Source organism: Rissa tridactyla, chromosome 8, assembly GCF_028500815.1.
Source record: "Rissa tridactyla isolate bRisTri1 chromosome 8, bRisTri1.patW.cur.20221130, whole genome shotgun sequence".
NCBI classification, from domain to species: Eukaryota; Metazoa; Chordata; class Aves; order Charadriiformes; family Laridae; genus Rissa; species Rissa tridactyla.
Genome location: NC_071473.1, coordinates 22,826,868 through 22,854,241, shown reverse-complemented (window position 1 = coordinate 22,854,241; position 27,374 = coordinate 22,826,868). Strand labels below are relative to the sequence as shown.

Sequence of the window (27,374 nt, the reverse complement as noted above, 5' to 3'; positions counted from 1 at the left end):
TGGCCTGAAGATACTTTTGAGATAACGAGCTATGGTTGTGTGCATACACTGTTTGTGTATGGAAGTATGAAATAAGAATATTGACAATCGTATTAACAGGAGCAGTGCTGAAAAGCAAGAAAGCATCTTATATTTCCTCAGGAGTTAATTTTGGGGGTTTCTTTTTCAGTATACAGCTCTCTTCGCTGTGGTAGGATGTCACCGTCTCAACTTTAGGTTTTCCTAGCTCTCTTGCACTTCTTTTTCTGCAGTGCTCAGCCTCCTAATCGTTATTCCACCTTGGCCCCATTCACTTCCTTCTGTGAACCATTTGATTTCTCTGAGCAAAGAAATGATATCCCAGTGTTGACGGCATTAAGACACAGGTGCAGGATTTTTGTTTCATGTTCCTACCACCGCTGCTTTTTCCTGTCATCTCTCCTTTCTCAGATAGTGGATATCAGTGACTTTTTACGAAGATCGGACATTCAGTTTGTGCAGGATGCACTCAGTTACCCACATGGCACAGTCAAAGCCATTTGTATCCCTCATGGAGTGGTAAGTGATGCTTTTACATACTGCTTATGGTTTATGTGAAATAAATAAAATACCAATTTGAATTCCTTTGTTGGTATGGAAATGTTCCTCGCTGTTACTGGAGGAGTAGTGCCCTTCAGCGAACTTGGGATTGGTTATGGTTGATGTCAGGTTGGGCTGAGTGGTTGTAGAAGAGGGGAATGGTGACAATCAGGTGACAGGAAGAATATATTGCCCTTAGGAAGGGGAGGAAGAAAAGACCTGCACGGTCACTCAAGGATAGGGAAGCCTCCTTGGGTTTCAGCTTGCTTGTGTCAAGGATGGCTTCTGATGTGCCTCTCAATAATAAATTGTGCCCTGTGGCAAGGGATGGGTATAGAGCCAGGTATGGACTAGTGAGAAAAAGGTCATCTGGTTACGTGCCCTTCTCATGTTTGCTTTTCCCGCGTTTGTGGGCACAACTCATGTCTTGTAAAGAGAACGTCATGGACCAAATCCAAGGCTGACAGTGGGTGTAAAAGATTATTTGACACGGCCCTGTATTTTGGCAGGGAAGCAGATTTAATTCTGGCTGTGGGCATCTTTGCAGCTTGGGCAGTATGGAAAAGAAAGATCCACTAAACACTGAGTTTTATGTGGGGAACAGGACTTTCTGACCATGGTTTCTCTTGGGATGCCTTAATTTTGGCACAAAGTGCAAGTTACTGGCTTCCCACGAGAGGGCAGTAGGGTGTGCATTTGAGCAAAACAAAAGTGGACTCTTGAGCCTTTCTGAACATTAGAGTAGCTGAACAAAAAAATCAAAATCTTGATGCACATCCTCACATCTACTAAACTTCTTTGCACATGAGAGTCAGCCCAGTTAATTTCCTTCTGTTCCTCCAAATTGAACGATGCCTTCCGCATCAACAGTGTGGTGTTATACCCCTGTTCCTGCATGCTGGAGGCAGTGAGCTGGCGTGATCTGACTCTGACTCCGCTGACGAGCTACATCTGATCTGTGAGCAGGCAGGAAAAAACCACAGCCAGATACACAACCTAGAGGGGCCTCTTCCTGAAAGCAGCCTTTGGAGGAGACACCCACCTGCAGTCTAGTGCTGTGGGCCCTGTCCTGTTCCACAGCCCTCAAAAGAACTTGTACTGGAAACAAAAGAACTTGAGAAATTTAGAAACAGCTCAGTCAGTAGATTTGAATCCCAGTCAGACTTTCCATTGGTTTTGCTGATGTTTAATATGTCTTCTCCTACTCTTTCCCCAGAGATATCTTAAAAATAAAGATTTGGAGTCATTAAAGGAGTCTGCAAAATCCCAGTTTAACCAGGTGAGACAGAAACACTGCTGAGGCATTGGAAATGGTGAATGACAAAGTGTGTATAAAGGCACTTGCAGGCAGAGAAAGATAGAAGAGCAGTTTTTAATAGCTGAGTCAGTGCCTGAGCATGTGATGCTTCAAGACAGGAGAGGGCAGCACTGGAATGAACATACTCCTATCTTTCTTCAGGAAATCATGGAAATTATCTGCAGGCCTGATGGAAGCTTGAAGTCTCTGCTCACAAAGTTTCTTGGTGAGAAGCAGCAGTCGGAGCTTATCCAAGCGCTGAACATGCAGGTGGATGACGTGGTGCTGCTGGCAGCTGGCGAACACAAGCAAGTGGTAGGAGGCATTTCTTGGGCGGCTGTGTATGTTGAATGTTGCTGCTGATGGCTTTGATGTTATCTGACCTTAGTCTAATTCTTCTTATTATTAAAATAGGTCACCATCTTATTCTGTGTCTCTCTGGAGCTGAAGCTATAGCAACAGCAAGTAATGCATGAAACATAGCTATTGCTTTTATTTTTCCCCAGTCAAATTCTGGGAAGAACTTGGAACTGAAATGAAAGCTGGAATATAAAACAGGAACAAATCAGTGCCTCCTCTTCTCTCACCTTAACTAAATTTTTAAAGCGTCAAACATTGGAAAACAAGGTCGATTAGGTAATTTTGTCTCCCATAAGCAGATGATGAGAGCGAAACGCAGCTGTGATGGGAGATTCTGTCCCTACCCTTCTCTGTATTCTTGACAGCAGACGTTGCCTTCCAAGCACTGGTTTATGACAAGGTGTTATGCTTTGCTTGATAGCCAAAATTTTGCCATACTCTTTTTCTGTGCCTTCGTTTCTCTGTCTGCAAAGTGAAGATCTTACCTGTGCTCCCCGGTTAATCCACATTTATGTAGAGCTTGAGATTAGTCTAGCAAAGATCTGTGAAGATGGAACAGTTGGAAGAAAATCGACTTTCCAGCTCCTTACTTGGTCTTTGTCAAAGCCTGGAGCTGCTGCTGCTTCAGCAGGAAGGCAGTATCTTTCAGAACACAAGGCAAAAGTGTTTAAGGCAACAATGCATTACAACTGATGCTGTCTGTGATACTACCTTTATGAAACACTCTTTCCCTGGTCGGTGTTTGAGCGACTTCGCTGATAGTAAAATTGCCCTGTCTCATTCTCTCCTTTCTCTTTTGCAGTGCTCTGCATTAGGAAGCCTACGGTTGGAGACTGCTGACCTTCTTGAGGCGGCTGGGCTGGTGCTCCGTGATCCCACAGCCTTTCACTTTCTGTGGGTAGTGGATTTCCCCCTTTTCCTCCCAAAGGAAGAGAATCCCACTGAACTGGAATCTGCTCATCACCCCTTCACTGCTCCTCATCCTTCAGATACCAGCCTCCTCTATTCTGATCCCACAAAGGTAACTGACTTCGTGCCTGCCATGCTGAACCTTTTACAGTTACCTGTCATAGAAAACTAGGCAAGTAGCAGCTGTTTATATTGTAAAAAGAGATGTTGTTTCATGGAACTGATGGTATATTGTCTTTGTCTGTTTGGAAGAGATGTCTTCCGGATTATTGAGTGGCAAATACCCATGTGTGCCCCTGACAAAAGGGCCTTATAGGAAACAGCCTCTTAAGGTGAGGAGTCTTATGTTCTGACCCATCCCATGTTGATTCAGGTTTTGATCAACTTTGCAAAAGGACTTGTACTGTTCCCACCTCTGTCAGCAGCAGTCCGTGCCTCCAATAGGAGTGGTACCTGACCTGCAAGGTACCACTGAGAGCAGTGTTACGTTTGTTAGATGCAGTTGTGCCCTAGCCTTGCTAAGGTGCTTGTTCATTTTTTTTCTGTAGGTCCGTAGCCAACACTATGACCTTGTGCTGAATGGCAATGAAGTTGGAGGTGGCTCCATCAGAATTCATAGTGCAGAACAACAGCGTTTTGTGCTGGAGAAAGTGCTGAAGGTAACATTTAGAGATGTCTCTAACATTCTTTTGGAGAACCATTTCAACTTCTGAAAGAAACGCTTTTGTGCTTCTCTGATAAAGAAACAACTCCTAGCCCTGAGTGATGGATGGCTTCATTGTACCTTTATCTTATGTTGCTAGCAGGAAGAACACTATTTGTCCAGTGACGCTTACATAATTTTGCAGGAGGATTCTGAGGTGCTTTCCCATCTGCTTGAGGCTTTGGAATTTGGAGCTCCACCTCATGGAGGAATTGCTTTAGGTAAGTGCTCTGTAGCTCTCCAGGGTACAGGTGTCTTGCGACTTTTTTTCTTTTTTTTTTTTTTGGCCTATTAGATCCCATTAACAAGCCTTATGCTTGTTAGCAAAAGCTTCATCTCCCCCTGACAGAGATGGCTGTTCTGATGTTGCTATTTGGCGCCACCAACATGATAACACTGTGTGGGCTTACACAGTGCTTCCATCTCTGTAGCTGCTTTGTGGAAGAAAACAGAGGTCTTGTCACCAGGTGTAGAATGTTTTGGTGTTCCTCCCCAGCGTCCTAGTGTGATCTAGTTCTTATGCAAGGACCAAATCACGTGTTGGTGGCTCTAAGTGTGATCCTTATCCGCTCGCTGTTCTACAAAAACAGTGTGTTCATTAAGATGACATCATCTTTATTCTCATTCCTGTAGTGCATGCCCTGAAGCCTGGGACAGCATGGTACTTTGTTTCGTGCCCTGGGTCACTGCCACAACCTCGCCCTCTGCTTCAGTCTCGCTTCCCTTCTTCCTTATCTGTTTTGCTCACTAATTCAGAGAGCTAAACTGGCAGTTAACGAATGCTGCCAAGTTACTTCCCTGATCTGGCTCAGCATGGACTTGATGGATACCTGTGCCAACACAGTGAGAAGATGGAACTCTGGAGTCAGAAAGAGTGGGAGGAGACAGCGGTGCTGACCTAGGTTGGCTTAAGTTGTTGTGGAATGGCGTCCTCCAAAGTCAGCACAGTGCTGTGTACAGCATTATAGCTATGTCAGATTTTTTTTCCTAGAACTTTGCAAGTCTGTGGATTGAAAAAAGAAAAGAAAAAAAACAACCCATGAAAACAAACCAAAAAAAAAACCCACAAAACCCAAAGCTAGCATTTTAACCTGTGGTCTTCCAGTGTGACTTCCCTCCATCCAATCACACAGACGCTCTTGTGAGTTTTTTTTTTTTTTTAATTCCTCCTAGTTGTTGTAATCCTTCAGAACTGGTTGACCAAGAGCTTTATTTGGTCAGTTAAACAGAGCCCTGACAGCGTTCTGTGACTTAACTGCCCTGGCTTGTTATGCTGTCTCTGCAAAGGCACTGTCTCTCTCTTGTAGTCCTTGGTGTGCTGCAGAATTTTCTTGCAATACTGAAAAGCTTTATTTTCCTAAGCCTTTCTGCTCTTTAGGCATGTTTGTTTCTCTCTACTGGTTGAGATTAATTTTTTCCCCTTATTTGCTTCAGCTTTATTCTTCGAGTTTAGTAATATCTACTCCATCTTTCAGATTTTTCTCAATTGGAGGAGGTAATATTGGGCCATAACTCAAGTGGTTCACCGCTTTGTTTTCTGCGTCTAGGACTTGACAGGCTGATCTCTCTCATCGTTGACGCTCCAAGTATCCGAGACGTCATTGCTTTTCCTAAATCCTTCAGGGGACGAGACCTGATGGGCAATGCTCCAGACTACGTCACTCCAGAAGAACTAGAGCCGTATCACATCCAGGTTTCCTGGCTTCTTGCAGAAAAAGAGGCAAAGAAAAACTAGTGATGTAAGCTGTGATGTGTTTAACCGCAGGTGGTTACAGCTTCTAAATACTAGAATTCAGTTCAGAAAACATCAGCTGTTATGGGAGGGGGTGGGTGGGCAGTATAGCCCCACCGTACTATGGCAGTTTGGGGATTGAATGGGAGATAAGTATGAGGGCTCCCCGACAGGAATTCACCTTCAGGTTGGTAATGGGAAGGAGAAGTAGAAAAGCAAAAGAAAAGAACATAATTTTAGCATGGAACATTGAGACTTGGCTTTGGGGTGTCCTATTGGAGGGAGGATGGGTTCTGTTTCTGTCACTCCCCACTTTTTACATGTCCTTTGTAAAGTATTTCTCCTCCCATCTGGAGGAGATAGTTGTCAGCTTCTCTGGCAAGATAATTTATATTCCTGATAATCACTGAATCTTGTAGCTGAGGACTGTTAAAATAAAGCAGTGCTATACTAGGCCAAGAGCTCTGGACACTTCACAGCAAAATGGCAGCGCAGCCAGCAGCTTACCTTCTGCTGGAGAATACAAGATCATCCAGAGCTTGCCACGGGGGATTCAAAGAGGGAGAGAGCAGTGTTCGTAACGTTTGCAATGGTTGTCCTCGTAATACTTGTCAAAGAGGATCTGTCTTTGGGGCCTGTGGTCCTGGTGCTTTTCAGCGCGCTAATTCTGAAGTTTGTATGTTTGTAAATAAAGTTTATCTGCCAATGTGGTTTTGACTGAGCTTGGCTTTGGGCTTTCTCTACAAGAGCAAGCTGCCAGTTTTTCTTCATAATCCCTGATCCCTCCAGGAGATGACAAGAAATCTGTGACAGCGTAGCGGGCTTGCTGCTCTTCTGTGAATTCTGCCTGGTCCTGCAAACCGGCTGATAAGTGTGGTGAGTGATGCAGCGGCAAGTCCCTTGCAAGTAACTGTTCATCCCTGTCCCACAGCAGAACGGCCACAGTGCAGGAGCGAGTCCATCCTGAGTAGAGCACGGGCTCTAGCAGCATCCTCCCAGACCAAGCCACTTGGCTCTGCTCTGTAGCATATAGCAAGCCCCCTGCAGAGGCACTCCAGTAGATGTTCTTAACTCTGCCTAGGTTGGAGAAAGTAGAGAACTGGTGGGAGGAAAGGTGGAAGGTGAAGGAGCTGAGGAAGAGAGAAGACATTACCTAAATAAGCTAGGAAGATGGTGCGAAGGAAGAAGAAGGAGAGCTACTATGTCCCAGCTGGGAAGGACAGCAGGAGATATCTGCCAGAGGAAGTGCATGAGGACAGAAGGAAGACTGCAATTCATGTCTGAGCTGATTCTGAACTCCAGCCTTCTGTGGAAGATTCTGTCTTGCATGTTCTAACAGAGTCTAGGCTGCTCCACGGGTTATTGGCTAATTCAGCCTCCACACTGTGGGATAACACTACATGATGGTGTGCAGCATTGCTGTTTTTAAATACTGGACTGTCCTGTTGATAAGGAACAGTGAGGGAGGCGGCTCATCTCCTTAAGGTTGTTTTTTGAGTACTTTATACAAGTAACAGTAGAGCTGACTTACTGCTGCTTTGCAGATTATAAGATGATGGAGTTATATGTGTAAAAGAAAAACTTAAATCCTTTCTTATCCCATGTTAAGATTGTTATTGTTGGTCTCAGAGCATGGTTAAATACTCTTTTAAAAAAAACCAACAAACCCAAAACACAGTCCTGGATTGGTATTCACATGCGTTCTAGCCAAACACTGTGAATTCCTGATTTTTTTTTCCTTGTATGAGCTGTTCATTCTTATCTAAATTAATTCACCTTTGTTTTACTTCCTTCCCTCCCCAAGTAGAAGCTGTCAGTAATGGAGTGAGGATCAGTTTTCAGAAGCTGAGCTGAAAATTGGATCTGTGTTTAAAGTAGATCTGTGTTTAAAAACAATTTTTAAAAATTTTTGGTGGTGGTTTCGAGGGGGTGGAAAGGAGGTTCTCACCTTGTGAGAATTATACTAGGTGTTTTTGTTCCCTTAACTTAAGTGGTGATGTGGAATACAGACACTAAAAGGCTATATATTATATTCAAACTACTTTTTTAGAGGATGCTGGATTTTGTGATTTCGTTTCTTTGCTGGTAGTGAGGTTTGCTTGAGGGTCATGTGTGTTCCTAAAGCGGGGACGTCAGAGGCTTGTTTGAGGGCATGGGATCACAGAAAATAACAGTTCTGCGAAGTTCTTCACGCCCCCCAGACTATTGTTTATAATAACTGTAAACATATTGTGCTGGGTTTTTCCTTTTAATTGTAAACTAAGGGGTACTGTACCATTTGGTTAGTAACTGTTTGCAAAAGCAAATGCTGTTTACATCGGAAGAGACCCAGTTCTTTGAATTAGGATTATTATCAAGCGTTCAAAGGATAACTGATGCTCTGAGAGTCTTGGGCAGAAACGTAACACTGACTGAAACATTCTTCTTGAGAGCACTTGTTAAAACACGTGAGCAAGCTGTCTCCGAGGCGTACGCATCCCTCTCCCCTGCAAGCTGTTTTGTGTGATGTTTGTTTACCCATTACTCTGTTAAGGACTCACAGCACTTAAAAGTGCGTGACACAGCTACGATTAGCCACAGTGGGAAAAAAAAAATGCAACAAAACATGTCATTGGAGCTGATGCAGTTCTGCCACAATTAGGTCAGTGGAAAAGATGTATCCCAAATTTATGTATGCCACCTGTGCTTGGATTTGTGCATCCAGGTGGTTTACAAGTGCAAGTGTGTGAGTTTGCCAGTGGTTGAGTGAATGTTGTCACAGGGAAGACGTTAATTGTTCTGTTTTCTGTAGAGCATTGTGTAAGGTTTCACTCGGGCTTGTGGAAGCCTGATCTACAGGAAGTCACTTTTAAACCACAATCTTGTCGGCATACTTGGCTGCCTGTTTTGGTGGAAGCAAGATTAGACAAGATATTGCAGAGAAATACAGGGCGGTCGTATTGCAGACCAATATCTCATGTTTGCTGGAGAAGAGCTGCTGGCCTGTGATCCCAAAACCAGATGTTAAACCAAATAATTCAGTTCAGCACAACCTCCATCAGAAAGCCCTGCTGAAAATAAGCTACAGCATAACCACAAGCTGCAACGCTTGCACAGAGCCCTCTTCTTTCTCCTGTGTGAGACAAACCTATGGAGCAATGTTGCTATATTGCTAGAAGATGCAAAGTCCTGGACTCCTCTGTTTAGAGTTAATCTTTAAGTAATCTTTCACTAGAGGCGTGGTGTGTAAGAAAAGGTTGGTGACTCTACATTGCTGCATGGTTTGGGTGGGTTGGTTGGTTGTTTTCCTTCCCCGCGCAGAAGAGGTCTCCAGGCCTAAGCCAAACTAGCAGTATAAATCTGTTCATCAACTTCATGAGAGTCCAAAGTCCTTGGGGGTGCCTTTATACTATTTCTTTTTGTCCAACCGGCAAGCAGTAATAGAGTTAGTATATGCAGACTCCTCCTGGTGTTGGAGGTACTGAGACTGTCGGCTATTACCAGAAACGCCCCTCTGGCACACGGAGCAGCCTCCCGTGCTACAGTATGTATGCAGATAAAATTAGTGACAAACCCCACATTGTTACTGTCTCCAGATTCCTGCAGTGATTTCCACGTGTCATTGTGACTCCTCTGCTCTTCCTTCAACCTCTTCAGCGTGTGTGTGTGAGTTATATATGATGGATAAGAGAATTGTCCAGCTTCTGGGTACTCTACCTGGAACAGTTGGCTTTGTTGGGAATAGAATCACCAGCTGCCTGAAGATTTGGTTTGGGTCTTTGCTGGTGGGGATCAACTTGTGATGGTTGGGTGTCTCCACACGCAAGGGTTGGGCAAGTTCTACTCCAGAGAATTTAAATGAGCTGGTGCTTTGTACAGTCGTGTGGTGAATCCCCAAGCCCGGGAAGACGTGGCTCTGCTGCTCTGTCTTTCACCAGCATCTCTCCCACTGGGAGGAATGGAACAGGTGCGGGGTCGGGTGATGCCGCATTGATGTCCAGCATCTGGTGAATACAGGCAGCCTCAGCAAAAGAGCGTGTAATGGTAAGAGGGGAAGGATAAGGAGAGCTTATGCTCTCAAATAGGAGAGTTTCTATTTTTTCCCTGCTTACTTTATACCTTTAGTTGCTTGCACAATGATTTGTTTTGACCACACTTGCTCGCTGTTGTCGGCGCATGTAACCAGCCGTCTCGTGAGGATGCTTGGTACGCTCCGTGGCCCGTGTGTTTAACAGCAGCAGAAAAGGCACAGACAACTGACAGCCACCTAAACGCTACCAGTTGGAAATACCCCGTGTAAGCTTCACGTGACTTCACCTCTGAATGTTTGGGCTCTTATTTTAGGCTTGTGTTCTAGTTTGTTGGGTTTTTTTCCAAAGTGTTGTTTTATGTAATTAAAAAAGGTTGATTACATGCAGTCACCAGCTGTGCCAGCCACAATTTTACAATAAACAGAGCTCTGTGACAGATACATTCAGCCTGGATTGGTTGCATTTGCCTCTAATAATCCATCAGGCTCCAGCTTTCTTGTTATGTTTTGATAGCCTTTGTGTAGTGCCAAACTAGAGTTGAAGAAAAAACGTTACGGACAATTCTCCCATTAATTCCGTCATATTGTAAATGTATTTGTATTTCTGTACCCATGACTTCTGCTGTTAAATTATGCGTTACTCTAAAAAGTACTTCTTGCTTAATTTGAATCTCTCATCAGATCATTTCATGAGGTGTACCTTTCCATTTAGGTTATTAGAAGGAATTTCAGTATTCATTCCTTCTATATTTTCTATTCCCCTCATCATTTCACAAACTCTTAACCTCCGTTTTTTCAATCCCCTGAATTTTAAGCTGTGGAGTTTTAGGCTATCTCATCTGCCTTCCTGTGGAAATCACTGCATATCTCCTGTGCTATCGGCAGTGACCTTCCGTAACACGCATCGACAGCTGAAGTGGCCAAAAGATGATGCTATTGTAGGCTGGTTAGAGTTTTGGTTTTGTTTTTTCCCCCCATATTTTACTGTTTGTATTTATTACCCTTCACTTTCTGCTCTGTACTGTGTCAAGGTACTAGATAACTTCTTTTGGTGCAAACACTAGTATTAACCATGTCCTTCAGTTACTATTAAGAAAAAAAACCAAAACAAAAAAACAAAAAACAAAACCAAAGCCAAACCACAACAAACTATTATCAGAAAGATCACAAAGTACCTGAAAAAAGAAAGGAGGAAGCTTTGGCAGCACTTTCCCAAGTAGCAGGTGTATGCCAAAGTGAATGATATAAAAACATTTCTGGGAACGGTTAGTACAAGGCAGTTGTACAGTGGCAGTTTTCTCTGGAACAACAATCCCAGTGAACTATTGGATTGATTTATTTATTTTTTTTATATTACCCTCTATTTGGAAAGTGATGGATTTAAAACACTTAGTCCTGAGAATTTTGCTTGTTCGCTCAGCAATTTGAAGAGAATTGTAGATGAAGACTTCAGTTCTTTGATGCTGTCCCTTGAAATGCAGGCTCCTCAGTTGTCACCCGTTCAGTTTTTCTTGTCATTACTTTCTGTATTTGTGTACAAAGAAAAAGACATCCAGCACGGTTTTGTAAAAGAAAAGCCTTAAATGTGGTTTTTGTGGCATGAACAGAACTAATTTGACGGCAATTACGGTGCCAGGGCTCTGAGTAGGGTGGTAGTGAGCAACTCAAATCCTTTCCAATAGCATTGCTTCACTTTGAGTGGCAGAACAGTGTCCAGAGCAAAATGGGAGTGAGATTTCTCATGGCTGCTACAGCCCCCAGTAACTGTAGAATGCCTTTTTTTTTTTTTTTTTTTCCTGTGGTTCTGTACAAACATATGGGAGAACAAACGGGAGAGGTGGGTGGATGAGGGGCTGATCAGCTCAAGGTCACACAGGGTATTGTCCCAGGGGGAGCATCTCAGGAATACTGTAACAGCTCACGTAGAAAGCTAGTGCATCTCTAACCCCCGTACTTCTTTACAAGGAAAAAACGCTGGAGTTTAAGTAAAAAGTACTATGTCGTATTCACAGTAAAAGTTTAAAAAAAGCAATTATGGAAGGCAAGAGCTTGATTTGGATGTTTAGGATGTCTTGTAAAAATCCCAAGAATGCTTTAAATAGAATTTCAAGCGAAAACGCGTATAAAGCCATGAATTCTCTTTCCATGTTTTCACTGTTAATATTGTATAACTAAAGACAGATCCAGAAAATCCCAGGCAAATGTTTGGAGGTGGTGGTGAAATGATTCTTTTAATGGAAGGAGCATAATTTTAGCGCAGCTGCCACAGAAATACACAGGACCAAGCTCTCCCCGCAATTGCCTTTGGAGGTAGCTTGCTGGTTTCGATGCAGTTGCAGGAGCCACCTGAAGCAAATATCTGTCATGCTTTTACTAATTTCATTTGTGGAAGATGAGATAAATAGTAATGAATACAAAGACCCATTAAATGTAGACTCACCAGTTAAATAACTCCGCTGACTAAATTACAAGGAGGTACTACGTCATCAGGATGACATTCAGCTGGAAAGATACTTTCTGAAAGGCAATTTCTGCGAGTTTATAATGTTATTAATTTTACCTAAACAACTTTCTGTTTAAATCTTAGTTGTGAGCCTGCAGACCTTTTTCTTCACGTCAAGGTCGTTTCCGTCCCCCCCTGTTCTGCTCCTCACCGCTTCCTTGGCAGCGCCGATCGAAGGGTTTGAGGGATGCCCGGTGAGCGGCCCTTCATTATTTCAACCAAGACCAGGTTTTGGGTCCAGCACACTGCGTGGCCTCCTAAACAGCTGCTGCAGCGCAGGTGAGGAATAGGAATAAGTGTCTGAGGTTGGGGCAATAGGGAAATGAAGACTGCTTAAGCAGACTTGAAGTAAAATAATATGCGGTTAATTCGTGCTGCTATCTTGTGGCTTCTGCTTAGAAAGTTTCAAAAATACTGGAAATTGTCAAAATAATCAGAATCTCTCATGCGACAGTAGGAAATACTGAAGCCGTTCTTTAAATAGACAGTGACGTAGATTTCTGTGCATTTTCCTTGGGGTCACTGTTCCCTTTGAAATCATAAAGTGTACTGTCATTTTTTTTTTTTTTCCCTTAGCCTTTCACGGTAGCGTGACCTAAAAGCTGGAGATGTACAGTATGTGTTTATTTATATCTTCTGTGATACTATACATCTTATTACGGAGAACAGACATCGCATAATGTTCAGTTACAGAAAAGTTTATGCATTTTAACAAATCCATGAACAGAAAATGGCATTTCACATGAAAGTCGGTTCATAGTGTTCATTTATTTATTAAGTATACCCAGAGGATAAGCAAAATTGGTGATGAGAAGTCTCACCAAAGTCTACTGAAGGCTGTGTCCACCCCAGTGTCGTAAAAGAAGAAACAATGACGGTGATGGGGAGGGTGAGTTGCTTAACCTGCCTTGCTTTCAACAGCCAGGACTTGAACATGATGCTACTGAACAGTAGGATGTTTCTAATTGAGCCTAATACTTTTATGATCTCTTTGGCAGATCTGGTGTTTCACTTGACCTTGCTTTTGAACTGCCGTAGGTTTGTTTCGGTTTGGTTTTTCCTTCCCGGAGCTAGTGTCTCGAATTTCTTCCCTGTCCGGGGATGACTCCCTTCCATTCCCATAGTCACTGCCGTCCCTGTTGCGGGCACGGGCAGGGGCTTCTGGAGGTAGTGCCTCCTGGCAGCTCCTTGGGCTTGTCCAAATCTATCTTCAGGGCACTCCGACACTGTACAAACGGTTACTGCTTAACTGCTGGCATCTGTAATTTAAATCATTTAGTGTAATATTTGATAGATGGTGGTGTTGGACTGTGCTGCAAAGCTTACATGGCCAAATGAAGCTTTTCTTTTTTTAAAAATTATTTTTTTTAATTCCAGGTGTCTATTTCAGTATTACAGCCCGGTTTCTTCCAGCTTGCCCAACTCGGAGCTTGCCTTTTGAGCAAAGGGAACGAGCCTTTGGTGACAGCGACCTAAAGTGCCACCACTAAATGCATAACCACAATTCTCCCTTTGTAACCGTGGGATTAGCTTATATCTCTAAGCCTGCAGGACAAATGCTTTTTGCTTCGTCACGATCCCTTAACGTAAGAAATACTTGTTACAACCTTGACAACCCTTCCTTTCAGTAGCCCCGGTAAGTGCCACAAATGAGCAGGTCAGCACTTTCTTTGATCCTCCTCGTACTATTAATATACGTGTGGGGTAATCATGGGAACAGAAAGACCCATGAAAAAAATGTCAAGGAGGCCAAAATGTTTAATGCTTTATTTTTTGATACCAGTCGTTGCTGGAAAGTTCAAGAGAAAGAAGTGCTGAGTACACTGCTAGTGATAATGACAAATAGTGAGATCTCTGCTTAGAATAGAGGGAAAAAAAATACATTCCAGATAACTCTTGGGAAATCAGGTGGTCTCAAGCTGTCTGAGTGTCAGGAATCTCATTAAAAAGTTAGCTGAAGTGATTTCAGAATCGTTTGTGGTGATTTTTGACAAATTGCAGTGGCTAGGTGAGACACCCGACTGCCACAAAAGTCGTGCAGTACCTGCCTCTAGAAGGAATAAAAAGAGGACCTGGGTAATTACAGATCAATTTGATTTTCATTTACAGAAGAAAACAAAAAAAATATCCGAAACAAAAGCAGTCTGCAAGACGTTGGACAAGTAAACCATGTGGGTTATTTTGGAGGAAAGCAATCTCAAACCAAAGTAATACCATCCTATGACAAGATAAAAAGGTCTTATTGCTAGGGGAGAGGCAGTACGTGACAACATACCAAGTCTTTTTGGCATAGTCGTGCCTCACGTGACTGTAGATGAAACTGGGTACAAAATGGTTGGATGATGCTACCCAGGGGCAAAAAAATATTAAATGTGTATTTTCAGATGCTTGTCCCAGGATTATTTCTTTCAGTCTTGGATGGTGAATAGAAAACATAGTTTCATGGGATTATTAACAAACTAGTGCAAATTTGGAGAATCTATAGGGTATATATCTCTAGATATATAGGGTAGATTTAGATTGGATATCAGGAAGAAATTCTTCACTGTGAGGGTGGTGAGGCACTGGAACAGGTTGCCCAGAGAAGCTGTGGCTGCCCCATCCCTGGAGGTGTTCAAGGCCAGGCTGGATGGGGCTTTGAGCAGCCTGGTCTGGTGGGAGGTGTCCCTGCCCAGGGCAAGGGGGTGGAACTGCGTGATCTTTAAGATCCCTTCCCACCCGAACCATTCTGTGATTCTATGATATTGGGAGAGGGATGTGGTTAGGACTCAAACCTTGACAAACGGAGGTGTAAAAACTAGGATGCCATGCCATGAAGATAAATGCAGGTTGCTGAAATTAGGAAAAAAAGCCAGCTCTGTAGACAGCAGCAGATGACCGGCTGTTCCGACAGCAGAAGCTGCTGATGTTTATACTGGGTCACAAGCTAAACATGAGTCAACAAACTTGTCCTGTTGTGAAAAAGCAAACACCGTGCTGGGGTGCGAACAGTCATGCAGACAGCAAAACACGCGTCGCCATCTCCCCCTTCTGCTCAGCGTGGTGCGGTCTCAGCGACGATACCTGGCTTTGGTGTTTGGAGCGGTGCCCTTGAAGAGAACCTGCATGCTGCTGTAATTCCCAGTCTGTGCTTCTGGATCGGCTGAGAGCCGCGCTGTTCGCGTGCTGCCTCGTGACTTGGGTGTTAAATGATTCTCTTCGATACAGAAAAGCTGTTTCCTCCTGTCTGCGAGCAGGGAAGGCAGAGACTGATGTGAGAGAGTTGAGCGGATGAACAAATCCCGTTCTCTTTCTGGTGTCGTGTGTGGTGCTGGCCTAAAGCTTGACTCCTGGCATGTGCGGAGTTGACCTGTTACGCTGCTGCGCTTTGACAGTTAGTTCTACATTTGACCGTTCCATCATTTTGATGTTTTCCAGGAGGGGGATATACTGATGTTCATGTAGTTGTGAGGGTCCCTTATTGTTAATTTTTTTTTTTTTACTTAATCTCTTTGCATATTTCTCTCAGATGTAACCTTATGGACCCAGCGGGTGATCATGTTCCCAATACTCCTTTTTTTTTTTTTTTTTTTAAGAGCAGAGAGGCTGTTTATATTATACCTTTGTTGCAGATTCTGGGTGCTGCCTGAAGTCCATGGAACTTCTGGAACTTGCATCCACACCACTTTCGGAGGCACCCTGAGCTCAGAATCATCTGGGTCTGGATCTACTTGACTTGCCCGCGCAGTTGTGGGGACTCAGGAGCATCTTGTCTGCCTGCTGTCAGGCAAATAGTGTCTTTGCAAAAGCAGATGACAGAAAATCCTGAAATACAGCCCTCTCTCTGTGGGTCACCTTGTTTGGACATCTTTAGTCATGCACGAGGAGGCTGCAAGCAAGATATGCGCAACTCGGCTAATAAATACGGCGTTATGGCTTTAACACACGGTGAGGACAGGTAGGTTTTAAGTAGCCACTAGACCAAGCGTTAATACAAGCTGCTAGAGCAGGCTTTTACATGCATCTACCCTCCTCTCCCTAAGGCATCCAAAGAGTCTTGGCTGGCCCCACAGGCATTGCCAGGAGCAGAAGGATTGGTCTCCAATGCTCCCTTGCAGCAGATCTTTAATAATGCTCGGTTGCTATTTTCTGCCTCCGTATTTCCTACAGAATTTTCAATATTGATGTTTTTCCCCTTGGATCTTTGAGCTGCTGACTTTCCCTGCTGCGACAATCCTGTAACTTTGCCTGATCTGGAGTAGCTCTGTTTTATACCTTTTTTTCCCACTTCTTGGCAATTTCTTCTGCCCGTTTTCGGGAGCTGGGCTGCATTGAAGTTAGGCGTTGGGCCCTCGGACGCTGCTAAGCCCCTTGGAAAGACAATGGAAAGCTAGAGAGAGAGGATTACACTATCCCCAGTCTTGGAGGCAGTGTCGGTGAAGGCTAAGCGGGTAGGAGTTTCCATTGTCAGGCAAGTGATTGTACGCGGGTCACACCGTCTTCCGCAGGGGGTAAAGAGAGGCACGTCTCCTCTCCAAGTGCCCCGCTCTTTAAATGGAGGCTCAGCAGTTTTCCCAGGTGTTAGTTTAGCAATGCAAGGGCTAAACAAACAGCAACAGATGGGAAGTCCCCTGTTGTCGTGCGCCACACAGCCGGAATACGACTCCAAAACACATTTTGCAGAGTTGCTGCTCACAGTGGGTTACTTTGAACGAGCGGTGAGCTACGGCCGAAGGAAATGAGAGAGCAGCAGGAACATTGTTATATCCTTCTTAGTTGTGATTAGGAAGGAGCACTGGAAGATGATGGCTTACCTCTGAGCTCTGTGTGTTGCTGCCGCAGCAAGGGTAAATGAAGAATTAATAGCAGGTTTTGTAAAGACCTTTTACTTTCTCCAGAAATGCTTTACCAAGAGTGTTGCTCCCAGGGGCGTTTACTTTAGGGGAGAGGGTCGTTATCTTCAGAGTCCTTTCCCAAAAGAGCCCTCTGTTTTGTGATGTTTTAGCAAGAAAGACCTTCTCTAGAGACTGTGCTTTGCCTCAGGAGATTAATCCGTTTTGCTGAGCTTCCCCTTGTGTGTTTCAAAAACTCTTTTTTGCCTCCATTTGTTTGAAAACAGCCCTTAATATCAAGTTGTAGCCTTTGGTCTGATGGTCCCCTGTGATGCGGTGGTCTCCTTTACCTCCCAGGCTGGACTTCAGTCGCACAGAAGTTACAATAAGCCATCTGCGGTCGATGCCTTTGTTCAGCATTGCCCCTGGCTTGGGCTCTGCTCACAGACATTCAAAGCCCTGGGTCACCGTCCTTTCTGGAAATCACCTCCTGCTCTCTTCAGACAGGTGTCCAGGATCATGGCCCCAGGATGAGGGACTAGTAGAACCAGAGGCTACAGAAGCATCCACAATGCAGTGCTTTTTCTCTTGGTTTTCCTTTGGGAGTATATTTGCTTTTTCTGCCATTTGCAAGCCCAGTTTAGCTACTAAAGGGTTTTCCCAGAGTCCCAGGGTCACGAATTCAAAGCCAGACGTGCTGTTTCATGCCAGCGCTGCCACGTGACGGTATCTGGAGCTAAAAGACCTCTTAGGGTGTGGGATGTCTGCAAAACACCTGAGTGACTAGCTCTGGGCTTTGTATTTCCAAGGCTGGGTATTGCTGGATTCACGACCTGGTATAAGTAGGGCAGAATATGTGTGTGTGAGGGGAAGGGGAGGGAAATGTCACGGGCAGGCAGGCTGCTAGTGAAGCTGTCTGCCCCTGCAGGGACCAAGGGCTCCCGAGGTGGATCCGAGCCATCGGACTTTACAGCCAGGACGAGCTGCTGATTTCAGTAATGGCATCGCCCCCGCTGCCTGCTTTGAAAGATGCTTGGGTTTTGTTTATGCACAAGAGAGTCGTGTTTTGCGAGTGCCCCAGCCACCACGGGGGATGTCTCTGCGAGCAAATGGCCAGCACTAATGCCGTCCTGCGTGGCTGTGAATGAATTTGCCCTTTATTCAGTGCTCTCCACCCCTGCTGAGCCCAGAGCCCCGCACCGCTCACAGGCGTGCGTGGATGCTGCCATTTGCAGTGCTCCTTCAGCCAGGCTTCCACACCCCGGTGCCCCTAATCCCGGACAAAACCCGGGCCGTGGAGCAGCAAACACAACAAGACCTCTATTCTTAGCCTGGAAAGCCTCAAAGCCGGTTCTCTGGGGTGTAGGGCGATGAATATGCAGTTGCTGGAGCTCTTGACAAAGCCGAGTGAATAGCAGCGTTTGTCGTTAGCCCTGAACATACCCTCCTCTCCCATTGGATCTGTAGCCTTCACTGCAGCTTTTCACAGTTACATAAATATGGCCTATTTTCCCCTCACAAATTAACATCTTGCTCGCTAAGTTTAGGCTTTCGCACGCATACAAAACAAACCCTCTGATTTTTCACGCGCAGCTGGAAGTCCTGGCTCACCCAGGGAGAAGCCGTCCCTGCCCGTACAAAACCTTCGCAGTGGACGGTGGTGCTGTCGCAGCGTCCCCTTGCGAGCGGTGTGACTCTGCCAGGACACCGCGTCGCGAATCATCCGAGGTGCCTTCTCCTTTTCCCACCCCAGGGAAAGTCGGACCCCAGCCGCGTGGCTGCGAGGATGCCGGAGGGTATGCCTGCCCGGCAGACTGCGTGGTATCCCGCAGACTGGAAGGTTGGCTGCACGCTTTGGGGCACAGAGGAGATGGCTCCTCGCTCCCCCAGAAGACACCGGTGTGGGTATATTTTTCCCTAGAGGTGGTTTGCCCCCACCCCTGTGAATGTACTGGGAGATTGCGCTGCGGTATATCTGCATTAGAAGCAGCCCTATAGAGAACGGATGTCATTTGGAAATCGCCCAGCCCCGGGCTGTAAGAAAGCCGATTCACATCCGCTGAAACTCCGGGCGGCTTTATTAGGGATACAAGTAATACAGAGGCGCAGCGCTGGGAAAAGATGCCTGCGCCCCCGCCTTGCAGTGGTGTTACTCCCTATTTCAGCAGCCTGAAGGGATCCAGCTCCCCAGCGCTGCTGGCGTGTCTCTGATGGCGAGGGACGGGGCCGGGAACTTGACATAGCATCAAATCTCAACTTCTTATTCCTGCTGCAGGGGAAATTAGGATACCTGGGTGTAGGTCCTCAAATGATTATCCCCTGGGCCAGTGTATCTGCTGGTACGGTCAGAGGAACCATCCGTAGCTATGGATCCACAGTGAGACCTTTTCTGTTCTAGGGCTGGTGGCATGCTGTGACTCAAAACACATTCTGACAGCTCCTGGCAGTGACCCGTGAGGGAGATGTTTCCTGGAGCTGGGCACCAACATCCTGAGGCCAGTTGGACACGCAGGCGGCTGGGGTGCTGGATTTTGGCTCAGTAGGACTGGGCCCGATCCTGCTCTGCTGTAGGACATGTGTGTGTGTGTGTGTGTGATCTCAGGTGAGTCCTGAAGATGTATTATTGAGTATTGTCACTTGGAGAGAGAGAGACGGACCTGGCAATGCGGTGTGCTCTCAGGTTAACAGCTGTGGAGGGTATTGACTTGGAGACGTTCTGCACTAGTAGTTCAGTGCATCACACTTACTGGTTTTTATTAAAGGCAGCCATGTGGCTCGGCATCCACGTGTCTCAGAAATCACCAGTAGGAAACCTTGGAGTAGGGATCTGCGGCAAACGGGTGACTGGGGGAGGGTGTACTAGCTTAAGCATCCGACTTTGCTTTTATTTTAATCCTGCTGACTAAACTGAGCACGCCAGGTGAGACCCAGCCCCTCAGAGTGGTAAGCCACTAGGGCAGAAGGGGAGAAGCGGTGTGGGATCTCTCAAAAAGCTGAAAAAGGCATTAGGCACAAAGCTCTTGCTTCTGTCCAAAGGGGCGCGCGCTTCTAAGCACATGATGCTTCAGAAAAGCACATCGTAGAAATCTGTGGAGTGAGGAATTGGTGCCCCTTTGGGGAGGATTGCGGCTAGATCTCCGAATCCCTGGTGTTTTGGGTCTGTCGTTGCAGCGGATCAGCAGAGCGTCAGGAATTGCAGGCAGCTCTGCACGCAGCTTTCTGTGCACTATGCAGCTGGGAGGTGTTATGGCTGGACCTCCAACAGCCCTGCCAGGCCTTTGGACCTGTATCGGCACCGTCCGGATAACGGGAATGGGGCGGGGAGGCTGAGCTTTAAATGATGCTGGTGCGTTGTGTATGTGCAACCCACTTTCTGTCTGTCTTAATGCAATGCCATCTTTAAAAGCTTCAGGTCAGGCTAGCCCTACGCCATCCCTTGGCGCAGCTGAGGAGGACTGGGGCTGGGGATGTTTTTTATGTCCAAAGGAAGAAAGGAATTGTCACAGAAAAGCTGAACTCTACCACCGCAATCCCTTCCGGCCCTCGAGCACGGCCCTTCCTCTCCCAGGTAAAAGCAAAGACTACGAAGCCCCCGGTGCCCAGGCAGTAGTTTTCCTTGCTCCGATGGTCCGTGAGGTCCTAATCTCTTCCTTGTCCCTTTTTCCCCACCGTGCCCCCGGCCAGCAGTGTATGCCGGTGAGTTCCCCCCTGGGCAGCGGCCAGTCTGTGGGAATAATGAGACCAAGTCAGGCAGTGCCATCCTGTACAAGCCTCTGTCTGCTCTGCGTGTGTGCATCTGCGAGAGCCGCACGCTCTCCCTCTCCCTTCTCCCCCTTCCCTCTCTTTCGCAACCCCCCTCCTTCCATCAGCTCTTGTTCTTTTCACGAGATGGAGGGCTAGGGAGCCAGGAAAAGTGGCCGCCGCTCCTCCAGGGATAACTGTGGCCGGGCTGGGTCTTTCTCCCTCCCCGATGCACCGGGAGTCTGCAGACACTCTTCCTTGGGCTCCCAACCAGCACCCAAAAGCTGGCCAAGCTCCATCAAGCACCCAAAGCCACATAGCCACCACCCCGCTGCCCGCTGCAAGACAGGTAAGAGCTAGGAGGGCCGTGGTGGGTGAGGAAAGGCCCCCGTGGTCGTCCGCTTGGTTATGAGTCTCCGGGGGAGGGATTTTCACTTGCTCCTGCCCCAGGTTTCTGTGGGGAAGGATGTCTCTGCAAGCAAAGTGGGAGGGGGAGGGTTTTGCTCAGAAGTCACGCCTATTAATGTTACGGCAGAGCTTCTCCCGGTGCGTTAACCTTCCCTTGGCATCTTAGAAACGGTCAAAGGGACACAGACACCGCTTCTAATTAGCAGGCGGTGAAAGAGCGCGGTGTGGTTCTTACGTTAACCCCAGCCCTGGCTGGGCTGATGGAGGAGCGGGACTGGCTCTGGTGTGATCTCCGTTTCAATGGGATTAGCGGTGGGCCTGTGATGCTGGGAGAAAACATCCGTCTGGGCTGGTGCCTGTAGCTCCGAGATCTTCACTGTCTTTTCATTTTCGACCCACCCCCACCCCAGCCTTTGCCATTGTTGTTATTTTAAAACGGTGGATTGCATTTCCTTTGAATATTTGCATCCAGGGCATCTGTGACGACGTGACTAACACCCGGGCTGAACGCTGGGGCTGAGCTAGTTAAAAATAAGACTAATTGGAGCGAAAGGAGAACGTGTCGGAGGCGAGAGGACTGCATTGAGCAGAGGCTGTAGTGAAAACTTGCAGATGGGCAGGAGAGCGTGCACTCTTTGGGGGAAGAACCCGGGGCTAGGCCGAGGGGGCTTGTTTTCCTGCAGCCCTGACTGGGGGGGCTGCTGCAGCTCATGGAGATCCCTCCAGCGGCAAGGACCGTCTCTTCGCTGTTTGATGGGTGGGGGGAAACAAGCTGGTCATTTGGCGCAGCTAGGAAATACGAGGGACCCGTCGTGCTAGCATCTTCTCTCTGGGGCTATCGCTGCACCCAATCCCGGAGGAATGCAGTCGCATTCCTCCATCTGCAGAGCTGACACATCGCGTAAAGGGCTGCGCTTTTGCCGTCCTGTTGTGCTGCCCTTCTCTGAGACTTGTTCCTGCAGCCCCAGGCTCCTCCGAAGCAGCGCCGTGCGCGCTGGTGGGACAAGCCTGGCCTTTTGCCCTGCAGACCTTCCAGGCGGCTCCGGAGATGTTGCCCGCTCCTTAGGGCTTGACTGGTGCAGGCGTTGGCAGAGCTCGGTGTGCGTCTCCATCCAGACTGGCAGGACACAGGCCAGTCTCCCGGGGAGAGGTTGGTGCTGGATGCAGCAGGCATTTTTATGAAAGAGCCACCGTCTGCTGGAGAAAGAGGACGAGCCCATCTAACTCGCTTCAATTTATGTTTTAATTAATGCTAGAGCCGCAGCCTCCAGAGATGAAAGAGAAATCCCCGTGCGGTTAAATCTGTTTGTATTTCATCGTACAAATAGCCATTCAACTGCTCGTATGTCTAAAGTTAAGCACGTGCTCAGGTGTTTTGCTGCAGTGGGAATGACCTCCCAGAGCCACGTTGTGTATCCGTATAGTGGTTAATAGCCCCAGTAAATCCATGCTGTGGGACCTGGGCGCCCTGTACGCCCGAGCCTTTGAAATAGCAGCGATAAGAGCAGAGAAGCGTAGACCTTGCCCGTCATAAATGGATTTGTGACTGCAACCCCGAGATCTCGGGGCTGATTTCTAACATTCAATAAATGAGTGGTTTGCAGTGTTCAGCTAGCAAAACGCAGGCTGCTTGCAAGCACTTTGAATGATCTCTCAGCAGAAAATTAACCCCATCTGTCAGCAAGCCTCGCTCCCTGGCCCATGTCGAGCACCAGATCTCAATCAAAATGTGCAAGGGACAGAGCATCCGCGGGTAGGGGATCTTCGTGGAGCCCTGTCTGTCGGGGTGGATGTGCCTCGGCTTCCCAGCCATACACACCAACTGCGTTGCAGACGCTGCCATATTGATGGCAGCAGCGATGCTGAAAGCTGGGAGGACTCCAAGGCTGCACAGAGCAGCTCTGTGTCAACTCCGATCCCTTCTGCCTCCCTGCTCCCCACTAACAGCATCCTCTCCGACGCACACGCTGAGGCACCGACGCGCTTCTTCACGCGGAACTGCTCCTGGGCACGGGAGCATGTTTCCTCAGAGGACGATTATGAAATTGTAATAAAGTGCTTTAAAGGGGAAATTCTTCCCTTTGATTCCTGTCTCGCACGCTGCCCCTCTCAGCCTGGAGCCTTCTATGCTGCTTAGCTGTTGGTTTTGCATCCTACCTGCCTGGAGGAATTGGGGAGGGGATGGGGAGGGCTGGGGCCAGGAGCCATCTCGCAGCAGAGGCATCTGTTCTGCTGCAGCAATCGCAACGCCCGAGAGCTGCAAACGTGTCCAGGAGACACTTTTATCATTGACACAGGGAAGATTTTAAATAGCTGCCATGCTCTCGAGCTAAGCCGGAGACAGAACCGTGGCTCACACTTTATGTAACTCGTTTTTATTTTTAAATGCAGTCTTTTGTTTTCAAGGGGAGCTCAGCTCAGTGGGTGTCTCCTATCTCCTGCCCTGCCTCGTTAGCACATGGGAGGTGGCTGCTTTTATCAAGCCCCCATCCAGTAGATCAGATGCTTGGTTTCCCCACCTACCCCTGAAACTCAAGCTCTCCTTGTTTCGCCTTTCAGGATTTCCTGCTTGCCTGGCCTGATGCGGAAAATTATTTGAGGTTTAAAGTGAATAGAAAAATTAACCCCTTAAAAACATTCAGAGCTACATCTGTGGATGTTTCCTGATGTTACTGGAGCTCCTTTCTTTTTGTTTTTTTTTTTTTTCTCCCCGTGGCTCGCTTCACAACTAAGACAAGCCTGTGATTCGTTTTGCAGCTTAGGAAGCCATCCTTGCCAGTCATAATTCCCTTGTGCTGGGCCATGCGTGTTTTCCCCTGGACCCTAAAACAAGCAGGCAGGCAGGCAGCCTGGCATAGCGAGCAGAGCATTGCCTGTCAGATGTCAGTTATGAACAATTTCCTTCCTGCTTTAATTGCAAACAGCGGTGGAGAACAGCAAGCTCTGGAGATAAATGAATGACTACTTTCAATTAGCTTGCAGTTGGGTCTGTATAGGTACCAGTCTGGATAAATTTTGAACGGCCATGTGTCAGAGGAGATCAAATGACACCTCCTGTCATGAGAGAACTGCTAGGATCGTCGCCCCAGGTCAAGGGTGGTTGTTCCTTCCAGTCCTCCAGGAAAAAAACCAAAGCCCCTTTGGGTCACAGCAGAAGCGGACTGTGGCTGAAGGCTTGTGGTTGAGTCAAGGGCGGGCTTCACATTCAGGTCGCCTGAAATCCCAAAGCAGTGACTACTGCGGGAGGCAGCCGGCCTTGTGGAATCGGCGTTTTGTAATCACAGAGCCTACATCACCGAGCATCTTCTGGAGACATCACAGAGGCAACAGGATCTCCTGAAAACACACCAAAGAATGACTTCACCGATGGGGATGTAGCTGCCAAACATCACAGCAGTCTGAAGAAGCACTTTCTTGGCGCTAGGGAAAAACCTCTTGGACTAGTAAGTTGTGAAGCACATCCTCAAACAAGCTCCTTGTGGCACGGTACTAGAAAAGAGAGATGCTGGCACAGACTCCGGAAAAGTCGCAAAGTAAGAGCAAATGCAATCCCAAAGAAGTTCAAAGCCCTTGTGGCGGGGATCACTGTAAATATGACAAGGCCACGAAGTCAGAAATGAGAAGTGGAAGAGACAGCAGCAGGCTCGGCTTGACGGCTCGTTAAACATAAAATAATGGAATCCCGGAGCAGCAGCAGACCCCCGGAGGAAACAGAACAAGAGTGAAAGATAGGGAGAAGTTTGCTTAGATGTCAAGGTGAAGGAGTTTATTTAAGGCAAACCCTCTGGAGATGTCAGCCACGCAAATGAGCTAGTCAGTGCAGGCGTCCTCTGATCTTCCAGCTCCAAACTGAGAAGGGTGGTCATCTGCCAGCCCCGGGAGGAGCATCCCTGTATCTGGAGAGGCAAAAGCCACACAATTACCAGCCAGAGCTGCCTTCCTGGTCCTGCTGGATGTGGGCAGCCGTGCTGGAAGGAAGAGATGCCTTCAGGCTGTGTAATTTTATCTAGCAGTTGGATGGCAGAAACTGGGACCAAGTGAAACCGGTGGAGGTGTTTGGTCCAGAAGAAGTTTTTGGGTAACAAAAGCTTGAACGACGATCAATGGACAAAACACATGGAATAAGCAGGGAGGCATTTAAAATAACAGGCACAGTGAAAAGGACCCTGGAGACGGTGGAGAGAAAATTAATGTCCAGGGAACAGGCTGGCAAGTTCCCTTCCACCCTGCCCGGTGACAGCCAACACCCCCGGCGCCGCACGTGTTCGTTGCTTGTGTGTTTGCTGTTAGCGGGTCATGAGGAAATTGCTTTAAAGTATTTCTTGGAGAGATTTAAAATTTTGGATGGGATTCAAGCCTAATATCAAAATGAGTTATTTTATTAAAAGCTTTTAAATAGAAGCTACAGAGTAGTCAGAAGCAGGAGGGCTATTTTAGAAGGAATTTGCTATAAACCTCTTCCACTGCACAGAAGCTTTCTAAAATATTACCCTGTAAAAAATATAATTCTCTTTATCTGCAATTTAATTACATTTCCCATAGTGCCTGTGTCAACACAGCTCACTTATTTTTGTTCTCTGTTAGCTCACACCTGGCCCAGGAAACTGGAAGAGAAAAACGTTGATGTTGGGAGTCGTTTGTGGGTTGCTCTGGGATGTCACTGAGGTCACAAAAAGGGTGTACTGACGTACTGGAGAAACAGGAACTGGGGGCTCCATCCATACTGGCGATGGCTATCAGATGGCAATATATAAAACTGGTGTAAAAACAGGAGGAGGAGGAGGAGGAGCAGGACTGCTCATGCGGTCCTCTGATAGATTCCTTCCAGAGTTAGCGGATCAGCGTTTTTGATCTGTTTGAGACCATGGCAAAGTCCAGGTATCTGAAAAATGGACCAGAATTATCTAGCGTTTTTTTGATGGAACGTTTTGTTGACCTCCCTTACCCCACAATGTCTGTGTGTGTAAATGAGACGTGAGGGACGTCCTGGAAATGTTATGAAAACAGTGTCGCTCGTGACATCCTGTGGTGGCCCAGAGACAACCTGGAAGTGTGGAAACACATTAAAACAAAAACGACATGTTAGAAGTTAAACCCTTGATGATGTTGTATTAAATTTGGCTCGGGTTTGGGGCAAGGGCTGAAGCTGACTGTTTTTTAACTTGAACAAACCAGCCTGTTTACCAGAGGCGTAAGATGAACCTCAACCTTTGACCTTGGCTGAGAGGAGATTCTATCAGCTGCGGCTTCTTTTTTTTCCCCAGTGCTTGTCTTCTGATAACTTGGAGACATGGTTAATCCAAGCCAGGATGACCTGGGCTTTGCGATGGGAGGATGAGAACAAGGCAAATATTTCCTTGCTCTGTTGAGCTGGGAAGGAAGTGATCCAAGATGATGGAGAGCTGGGATCACTGCTGCAGTGCTGCTAAGCCCGGTGTTTTTGTAGGAAGTTTTGCAGGACTCTGTCTCTCTCCAGGGATGTTGCCTGGTGATAATGTGCTATCTCAAGACGTGCTTCCTGCGAGTAGCACCGGGATGTTGGTCCCAGCGGTGTTTTAGCAGAGAAGAGGCAGATGACTACAAGTTTCCAGGAAAAAGGCAATGACTTCTTTAATGCAGAGGACTTATTATTATAATATTTTTCTTTTTTTCTGTTAGTGAATCAGCTTTGTCAGGATCAAAAAAGCAACAGAGGTGCCATGATTGGAGTCCTCGGCCAGTCAGTGACCCATGTCAGAGCTTGTGCAGCCTGTGTGACACCCAGGTGTTGTTACTGATGGCCGAGCTAAGCCCGGCGCTGGGGGGCTGTGCTGCAGCCCTGCCACGGAGGTGCCGTGGGTCGGGTTGGAGTCCCTGGGGTGTGCCGGACACCCCGTATGCATCCTCTGGAGGATGGGGGTGTGGGTGCAGGAGAGAGAAGGGAATGGGAGACTGTACCGTGGGGCAAGCGTGCCGAGGGAGGCCGCAGGGCGCCTGCTGTGGGGCAGGACCGGGCACATCGGGTGCAGGAAGGGGAGACGGATGGAAGGGGTCAGTCACATCGCTGACTTCCCAGGTGGATTTTTTTTCTTCTCCCGTCCCATGCCCTGCAATAAGGTGCTCCCTTGCCTGTTAACAATTTTATTTAGCCCTGCTGACACCGGGGCTCTTTAATTACACTCTCCCATCCCTTCTGTTTTATGGCAACCCTTAATGATCTGTGGTCCGAGGGCAGCAACCTTCCCCTAAACCTCAGAGGAGCTGATTAAAACGATGTGGGCGGCTGCTTTATTCCAACATACCGAGGGTGACAACAGCGAGCGCTTTCGCAGGCATCCCCCCTCCTGCCCCCCCCCCCCCAAGG

General features: G+C 47.1%; 1 protein-coding gene across 6 annotated transcripts in view; it reads left to right on the top strand.

Annotated features, from left to right (window-relative positions):
* Window positions 1–19,992, top strand: part of DARS2 (aspartyl-tRNA synthetase 2, mitochondrial) — a 29,340-nt gene extending 9,348 nt beyond the window's left edge. For 2 of the 6 annotated variants that reach the window (XM_054211951.1, XM_054211950.1), the window contains 7 exons: window positions 430–537; window positions 1,775–1,837; window positions 2,018–2,170; window positions 3,018–3,236; window positions 3,673–3,783; window positions 3,973–4,048; window positions 5,375–6,269. In XM_054211951.1, coding sequence (XP_054067926.1) covers window positions 430–537; window positions 1,775–1,837; window positions 2,018–2,170; window positions 3,018–3,236; window positions 3,673–3,783; window positions 3,973–4,048; window positions 5,375–5,562 — 918 coding nt within the window. In that variant the 3' untranslated portion in view covers window positions 5,563–6,269. Of the gene's footprint in view, window positions 1–429; window positions 538–1,774; window positions 1,838–2,017; window positions 2,171–3,017; window positions 3,237–3,672; window positions 3,784–3,972; window positions 4,049–5,374; window positions 6,270–6,348; window positions 6,467–6,490; window positions 10,079–12,155; window positions 12,351–15,682; window positions 16,009–18,475; window positions 18,784–19,280 lie in introns of those variants that run through there. The other 4 variants (XR_008468066.1, XM_054211947.1, XM_054211946.1 and 1 more) reach the window with 4 other exon arrangements.
* The last annotated feature ends 7,382 nt before the right edge of the window (window positions 19,993–27,374 follow it).